The sequence below is a fragment of the Amblyomma maculatum genome, chromosome 1 (genome assembly GCF_055883805.1).
Source record: "Amblyomma maculatum isolate TAMU_Amacu chromosome 1, ASM5588380v1, whole genome shotgun sequence".
Taxonomy (NCBI): Eukaryota; Metazoa; Arthropoda; class Arachnida; order Ixodida; family Ixodidae; genus Amblyomma; species Amblyomma maculatum.
The window spans coordinates 81,391,062-81,400,191 of NC_139344.1; the positions used below are offsets into that span (position 1 = coordinate 81,391,062).

General features: G+C 48.3%; 1 protein-coding gene across 3 annotated transcripts in view; it reads right to left on the bottom strand.

Annotated features, from left to right (window-relative positions):
- Tet (Ten-Eleven Translocation (TET) family protein) overlaps positions 1 to 5,926 on the bottom strand; it is a 213,772-nt gene extending 207,846 nt beyond the window's left edge. For 2 of the 3 annotated variants that reach the window (XM_084588461.1, XM_084588457.1), the window contains exon 1: positions 3,590 to 3,746. In XM_084588461.1, the coding sequence (XP_084444587.1) occupies positions 3,590 to 3,650 (61 nt within the window). In that variant the 5' untranslated portion in view covers positions 3,651 to 3,746. Of the gene's footprint in view, positions 1 to 3,589; positions 3,747 to 5,624 lie in introns of those variants that run through there. The other variant, XM_084588460.1, reaches the window with a different exon arrangement.
- Positions 5,927 to 9,130: the final 3,204 nt, after the last annotated feature.

The window sequence follows — 9,130 nt, forward strand, 5'->3', positions numbered from 1 at the left end:
CGGCGAGGAAGGAGCCAGAAAACGAGGCACACAACGGCTCACCGAGCGAACGTCACCGGAAAGAAAAATGGATAACGCACGAACGCAAACCAGGCATTCAGAGATACCAGCCGGTTTAGCACATGGCGCTTTTCTACACGTAGACTGCAGACAGCTATCTTAAAATAACAGCTTGAGGGGCAAGTTGGTGCTGCATAGTACCCAGAAATGTGGCGCAACAAACACAATGTTTCTTCCCATGTGATTGTGTTTGTTGCGCCACATTTCTAGGTACTGCAGGCAGCAAACGCTGGCGCTTTTGGCAAGGCAAAAAGAATTCTCAACACTGGCAAAACTTCGGTACCCGTCTGCACGAGAGGTTGAAAGGTATTGAAGACGTCATTATACGTTTTTTTTTTTTTTTAAATATATTTCAAGGGTGCGAAGCTTCGAGGATAAAATACACAAAGCAGTCCCGAAGCAAAACACTGTAGTGCGACTACTTACGAAAAACTATGCATTTGCGAAGAATGTGACAATTACATTACAGAAAAAAAAAAGCCAAAATAGGAATACTTTTTAACGTATCTATATTAACGTTTAGTTTGTGGGGTTTATAACGTCCCAAAGCGACTCAGGCTATGAGAGACGCCGTAGTGGAGGACTCCGGAAAATTTCAACCACATGACATCGCACAGCACACGGGCGCCTTGCTTTTCGTCTCCATCGAAAAGCGGCTGCCGAGGCCGGCATTCGATCCCGCATCCTTGGGAACAGTAGTCGAGCGCCGTAACCACTGCGCAACCCCGGCGGGGTGCATATTAACGTGCCAGTGATCCTACGGGCAATGAAAACACAGAGAACACCACGCTAAGGCGCTACGCAGGGAACGTACGTTACATGAGCGTTACCATTTGACACGCGGGGACTCCTCGCTTCTCCTAGCAAGACGCCTCGAATATCTGAAGCCATGCAAACCAGACTTTGTCTAACAACGCAAGCAAACAGATCAACCAAGAATTCAGCGCTGGCGTTTTCACTGATCTCGTAAAGTGCTCCCGCATGTCCTGCTTGGGCATGCTGCGGGCAGGAGTATGTACTAAACAAAAGTTATGGACGCGAAAGAAAAAAAAAAAGCGCCAAAGCTAAGATTAAATATACCTGAGGTCTCATGTACTGCTGAGTATAAAATCAGTAAAGATTAAGAAAAGAGCGTTAAAACCACACAGTTATAACCAACGAAACAATAATGGCGTGGTCATGGTTTAAGTTTTACGCGTAACTTCGAGGTACTCAAAATACTATTTCGTACATGGTCCCATGGGACATCAAAATCGGAGTGCGGACTTTCTGGACCATACTGCTTGCTTTAGGGCGCGTTTGGACACCTTTCATTTCTGAGCCGGCGCTTGGGTCCTGCTGGCTGAAACGCTACTTGTGACGTCATCCTTGACACTGGCGTGCGAAGAGGAGATCGATGGTGGTATTTGTTCTGAAGGAAGTCGTCCGGTAGCACGGCTTGACTATATCAGTCTTTGTTACTGGCATATGAGCCGATGGCAAGGCTCGCATACTCCAGGGCAACCAAACGCCATTTAAGATGTACACCATTTTTCAAAAAGTATACTGACCACCGGCTTCGCTAATGAAACGCATAGTTATAACCTCGTAACACCCCTTGAACTCCTGAGGTTTGGAGGGCACGTACTATGTATGTACATACGTATTGTTACCCGCACTTTCGAGAGAGCTGGAGCTCTGGTGACGCAACACGATTAACCCGGTGCGAAGCGAAACAACGTTACTACAACCAGCTGGTTGTAGTAACGATGAAGCGAAGCGACTCTCCTTCAGATTTCTGAAACGCTTGCACATTGTACAACGCAAATATTTCATACGAGCGCCAATGGATTCGTCAGTATATTCCCTGTTCCTCGGTTCCATAAAGCCATGAAATATCTGAAGCACGCTTGTGAAATCTAGATGTGTCTTATGCAATTTACCGTGCACCATAGGGCCGTGAACGAACAAAATGCCCTTTACCGCGCGTTTAATATTCACGCTGAATGCGGCATACCAGATGCGATAAAGGAAAGATAAAATCGCTGCTCGAAGCGTAGTGTTCACCGCACAGGTGAAACTGACAAACCGCGGAAATGCGTCTAGTGTTACAAATAAGCCTTTTCAGGGTAACGGGGCTAAAATGCTAGCGTCAACATTTTGCAAGCCTGAAACGGCGGCTTACCTACCTATACCTTCCTCTCAAGTGACAACTATAAAGTACCAAGACCTTATAACGCAATGAAAATATTAAAGCACTATAGGCACCTAATTTTGGGCTCTTGTTTTATAAGTTTTAATTATGCCTATGACACTACTGTACACGGATCACCATTTGCCTACGACTTCTGAGTAATTTGTAACCTCATGTATCTTTAACAAGAAGAAAAACGCCGCCAAAATTTGGTGTTAATAGTCCTTTAGGCAACGCGCAGCTAACCGCGTGAAAAACACGAAATACTGCAGTTTCTCAGTTATCTTCCAAACAACAATTCTTCATCACCTTCACGGTTCTCTTCCACAAACCGCACATGTTTCTTTCATAGGGCCGCATTTTTCGGCGTTGTGACGGAGGCGACATGCAAGCTGTTAAAACGTGATTTGTAACGCGATACTTCGCTCCCTTGCCTACGCGAAGAACTAACTGGCTGTTCCAGAGCGGGTTGAGGCTGAGCCTGCAATGCCAGTCGCGTAACGCCACAACGTGTCTGCGGGTAATTGCAATTTTAGGAAGGATAAAATTGCCACTTGTAAGAAGTTCCGTGCGCTGCAAAGCATGTCATGTGATCAGCTGCTGCATTTCATTGTCCTCTACGTTCTGTATTTCACAACTGAAAACTCGGGGCAGCACTTAAGCAAGAAATTCCGACAACCTAGATGCTTGTTGTTTTGAAGATTAGTGGCCTGATTAAAACCATATAAAACGTACATTCAAGTAACGACAATATGAAATGGAGCCCATTAAGACCATTCAACCAGTTATTTATTGCTCTCCATGTGTAAATCACAAGTACACTAGTTCCTTTTTTCTTTTTTTTTTTTTCACAGTTTCCCTCAGACAATAACACGCCAAGAGCGTTTTCAACTTCATCGTGCAAAATAACACTGAAATTCGTTGTTATGTGCAAACTGACTCGCCTCTTTCACATTGCAGCTACTTGTACAGGAACACAAGTGCTAGTGTACAACGCGGGAGTTAAAACCTTCGAAAGGTCTTGTAAGCTATCATGAAAAAAAAAAAATAATAAAAAATAAAACATGGTATGATAAAAATCTCCGGTAGTTATTACTGGTAAACCCCACAGCGTACAGGGAAAAGAAGCGCTTCGTTCGTCCAGGAGTTGTTTTGGACACAAACGGTGCACTTAAGATAGCAGATGGGAGCCCGTTTTCTGAGCACAGTCAAATTTCCGGCGCTAAACGCGGGACATCACCTGCAAGATCACGGTATGAAAACACGCAGCTACGATTCGCGGGTGGGATAATGCATGCATGCACGAAATGCGCCGCAGTACCAGTGTAACAATAACAAAAAAGATCAAATACTCACGATCATGACAGCGCGCCGCGAACGAGCCTCGAATGCTGGCCGGTGGTGCGACTGCGGTCATCTCCGGGGTGCTCGGGGTTCGCGGCGGAGGCGTGCGTGCGAACGCGTGACTCCGAGCTTCGGCCGCTGCGACCACGTCGAGAGACACAGCGGAAGCGCCGGCCGAATGGAAGGAACACGCGCTCGCACGCACACATACGCAGAGACACACACACGCACGAGTGTCTCGCGTTTCAACGTAAGCCGAGAAGGCAGACCCGCGATAAAGAGCAGGACACCCCCTACACACACACAGCACAGATGCGATGCTGGACGAAGAGCGGTGTTACGCGCGCGTCTCGGTGCCGCTGCTGCAGATTGCGGGAAACAACAAAATTTAAACGGGAGATGCCAAGGCTTAGGCCAGGAAACCTTGGCATTGGAATCACAGCTCCCGAGGAATATGCGGAAGAAGCGAACAATAATAATAGAAAAGAAAACGTGGGGTTTTTCAAAGGCGGCTACTAAAAGGTGGCACTCTTATGTTGCCCTCTACTACGCCCCAAAGTTGGCATGCTGGAGCTACGCGGCCTCTGTTATATCTTCTGGCAAGCACGATAAGAGCAGAAAGAAAAACGTATAAGCCTGCATGGGCAGGCAGTGCTAAAGTGCTCCCGTGCAAAACTGCCGTCTAAATGGAAGCATGCAGTTATCAAAACGAAATGATGCCTCGCTCGGAGCTCAGAAGTGCTTGCAGCGGATCGGCTTAGCTGTTCGGGAAGAATATAGGACAGAAATAGAGAAACGTTTGAAGAGTCATTAACGATAGTGAAGGCGCCAACATTCTCCAATTTATTTTCCCTTAGTACAGTACAAAAAAAAAAAAAAAAAGAAGCTGCATGAGACTGAACAGTTCACATGAAACTGAGTCTCAAAATAAAACTAACGAGGCGAACTTGATTTCACCAACCATCGATATAAATGTGCGAAAAAGTAAACAAGGTTCCAGAAGCCAATGTTTTGCTTTCTTTGATGTGCTCTTACCTTAGTCATAAGGATACGTGCTCCGCCATTACTATCCGTGGTAAAAAAATACGCGTCCTTTCTTCCTATCCCTTGCCCTCTGTCCTTCCCCTCGCTATCCTCTCTCTATCCCCTTTTCTTTCCCGCCGGCTGCCGCTCAGGTGCTTCAGATTTTTAGATAGCAGTTGCCGCGGCCGGCAACACTCTTTTCATTCTTTTTGATTATTTAATAATAAACCACTGCCACCTATAGGTAACCTTCTTCACTAGTTCGAGCATAAGAGTGTTCAATAGTTTTTTTCAAGGAGGCTACCTTTTATCGGATTAATTTTCATTCAGGAAAGCTTTAGCCAGCTGTCTATCACCTTGTCGAGGAAGTGGATCAAACATCGAGAAATAAGGTAGCTAGTTTAATTCCCACGAATGCTGCCACCTTGGAGCGCTTTTTCGGGGCAGTTAGCCAGACGCGCGCAGCTATCACGTTATCCTGCCGACTTTCATTCCCCTGAGAGAAAAGAAAAAGCCTATCTTGCGATCAAAAGCGCGTTTTTCTTGTTTTTGTCGCATGTTGGTTAGTCGTCATTCACGATGGTAAAGAAAAAAGCGAAGACTTCCGTGCACACAACAAGAAAGACGTACGCGTTCTTCATAAAAACAAAAAAGAAACTGGAAAAACAATCGAAACAAAACTGAATGTCAGCTGCAGGGACGGTCTGAAGCCGCTGAAGCGTCGGCCTCCTCACCGTGTAAACACAAGCGTCGGATGCAAGTGGCGTGCAGGGCAGGGATAAAGTGCAGGCCATCGCGAGCGTCCGCAGGCGCGCGCCTTTGCGGAAACAGCCGCGCTTTTTTTTCCTCGCACATTCTCCGCCCCGACAGGGACAAAGCGCGCACCGATTTTCAATGTCACGGCCAGCGGCGCAAGCAGGAGAAAACCGAGCGACGACGGCGGTGCCCCGAGCAGGGCAGCACGTGCGCCTCGCCGGCCGGCGAGCCGCACACACAAACACGGCGTGGGCGTGGGGGTGCTCACCCTGTTGTTGTCTACGAGGGCTCGCGAGGAGGCCTGGTGCGACGGTGCGGCGGCCTCCATGGGAATCCAGGCGCGCATGGCGTGCGTCGTCGGGGTCCGAGCGCCTGCTCGCGGCGGCCACAACGGGTTGCGCTGCTGCTGCCCTTTGGGGTCAGAGGCGTCACGTGACGGAGCGCTGGCCTCCCAGCGGCGGCGGCTGTCGGGCCCGGGGGGGGCCCCGCTGGTCCGTGGCGGCGGCGGCGGCGGCTGCTGCTGCTGCTGCGTGTGTCGCCCGAGGAACGCCCTGCGACGGCGCGCCAGCGAACAACTCGCGGGGTCCTGCCCGCGGCGGGCGCCCCGAGGCCTCCTCCTCGCCGGCCGGGGAGGGGCCTCGGTGGGCGAGGCTCCCCTCTCCATTCGTCACTCCTCGCTCCTCCTCGGAGTGGCGTCATGCCGCTGATGCGGATGGAGAGGAGCGCCGATCCAGGATGCTGCTGCTGCCCGCCGCGCTGATGCTGCTCACGTGCGGGAAGCGCGACGTTTCGGCGCAGCGACTGCTCTCCGCTCGCGAGGCCTTTCGAGCTGGATGCGAGTTTGTCTCGTCGCTGCTTATCGCAGCGCGGCGTCGCGCGTTAGGCTTTTTCGGGTAGGGTGGCTAGGTGAGGTGAGCTGGTCGTGACGTATGCTGGCGCCGAGTGATGCAAACGTAGAATGATTTTCCTCTTGTCCTTTTCACGCGTTGTGCAACGTTAATTGGCAGACATGGCATGTGTACGCGAGTAAGTGTATCCAGTTCGGTTTGACGTGAGTGCACTGTTCTTTGATTTCTGCCAGAATAAACTCGGGCGCATTGGAGTAGACCAGTTTACACCTGCTTGCGCCTGTAAGTACATATGTGTATGCAGTCCATGCTACGTTCATTTTGTTTTCTTTTAAGAAACAAATACGTCCTTTTCACTAGCGTCTTCTGTCTCCTTTATTATCACTCCCTCTATCTATGTCTAAATCTGTGCACCCTTAATACAGCGCATGATAATGTTTCCATGATTTATCGCGCCATTGTGCATCGAAACATGAAACAATTTTCTTGAGACTTTTGCGCAAGCTGCGTGTAAGCAATGCACACAAAAAGCAGAATTTCGCGAAACGCTTAAAGCAGGCACAAAATGCTCCAAATGAAGTCCCAAATAACTCGGCACCATGGACTTCGTATTGCGGCCGTCAACAAACAAACGCGTCTCAGCCTGTTTGATCATGAACCCCCCTTGCCTTTTAAGCAGCCTCCGTTGTTACCCAGATGTCAAGCCAAAATGTGGTTCGCTAAATCTTTGTTGTGGCTCAGAAAAAGTTCAGATTCATATCAGACTTTGAGTGAAAAACAACAACAAAAAATAGTGAACTCTCGTGTGGCTACCGGAAATGTACTGATGGCAGCGAAGGTGGAAGCTGGTCTTTCAACAGAAAACTCCAGGAAAAAATAAAAAAAAGAAAGTGGCATCTTGAGCTGTTCAATGAAAGCGTCAAACTACTATGCACTACCATTCAGGTATAGGCTGCTGCACAGCTGATGGCCGGTTTGTCGGTTTGTTCGCGCCCAGTAGTTGCGTCATCAGTTTATTTTCCACGGCGTTTGCGTCGCTATATAAGCAGCGCACGCTGCTGATGCACTGCAAACTTGAAAGCATATCCAGCGATAATTTTCGGTGATAATAAAAGATAGCCATAACTGCAATAATTAGAATAGGCAATTCGAGATATTAATTTTTTCTGTAACAAACGCAGCCGCGGCGGTCGTAATTTAGTTAAGACTATTGCGATCATATGCTAATTAACGGAAGCTTCTAATTCAGTTGGGTGGTTAGTTTCCAAGGAGGAGTTCAAAGCCATGAGCAATACGATGCTATCACAGATTTTCAAACGAAGAAAAACTCCTGTAGTGCGAGGAAATGAGGCATTTTTTTTTTCGCATGCAACCTAAATCCAGCATATTAGACCGCCGCCACCGAGATCTTGACAAGGCCAGCGTAACCTACGCAAGCGTACCTACGCAGTCATGACGTATGTCCAGCATGCCTACGTCACGACTGCTGATGGGCTATAAGGTGCAGACAAATGAAACTGTGAGAGCAGATCTGAGTAGAGGCAAGTGCTTTACCCTCGCCACTTTGCTCACACCCGAGCGCGCAAAGGGTCATTTGCTGACCATTTATCGCCCATCCGCTGTCGTGACGTTTCGATGCTGGGAAAGAAAATGCTGCACAAGTCTGGCTAAGATCTCGGTGGTGACGATTAGACACGCAGGAAGCTCGACTGAAACGAGATATTCACAGACACGTGTTGCAGCGACTATAGGGGTCCTAATCCCAATTACATGCGCTATTGTGCCATGTTATGTGCATTATTTCGCTGCGCGACTTGGTGGAGCGAAAAGAACGGTCATTGTCAACTGCGTGACTGTTATTGAAGCGGTTGCTTAAGTGCTCCCATTCAGCAGTAAATCCGGCACTGTCCCGTCATCGTCCTGTCTTGAAGCTGCTGGTTAGTTGACAGAGTCATGACATCATAGCCCATGACATAGCGTAGCAGTTTCAAACGCTCGCAAAGCTCGGGTGAAACGTGACTTCATGCGCGGAGCGAATGTGATTAAAACAGTATGTGTGATGCGAATTAAAGGTAGCCGCGTGTATAAAAAAGCGTAACATATAAAGAAATAAATATCGGATCAACGAAAATGTGGAGCAGTTCGGGTTTGAGGATTCGCGACCTTTGGCTTGCGAACCAGAGACGCTATACTCATTCTGCAGGCCACACAAGGTGTACGAGCTTATGCGTGTCGTGCAGTCTTTCACGTAAAATGGTATTTTACGACTTTGCAATAATGAGTTTTTGTGCAAATAGAGAGGACCATAGGCCACTATAAGGGTTGTACCTGAAGGCGGAACTTACGCGAATCCCTATTTTTAAGGCGAAAGCCTTTTTAGGCTCTTGTAACAAAATTCCGTACGCGAGAGTTGTGCGCGATATCTGTCATACTCAGCGAGGTGTGTTCTTGTGTAGCGTTCCTGCCATCTGCAATCCCACACTTGAACGCGCGCTAAGGAATGCCACGCTACAGGAGCGATGGTGTACCGTCCAAACTGACACCTGCCGGAGAAAGTGTGACAGATACTGCTCCTTTACTTTCCTGTGAACCAGTTATAATTATATGTAGCACTGCAACGAACGCCGATCAGAGGTAAATGATAAGGGAGGAAGGGTTAGCTTTCGCAATTCTCCTTTCGAGAGACATCAAAGAGACCCTCTAATCTTTTTTTTCTTGTTTTTTCTTGTTTTTTCTTGTTTTTTTTTCCGGAGAGAGAGAGGGAGCAAAAAAGAGTGCATAGCACAGCAGTAGTGCGCGAAGTTCGAATTTGGCACCGTCGTCACTGAACACGATCACCATGCGGGCTTACGGATTCCACAGAGCTTTCTGCTCGTCGAATGCTCTCAATTTCGGTATTGCGCGAAAGGTGAGGGTCCGATGTGCT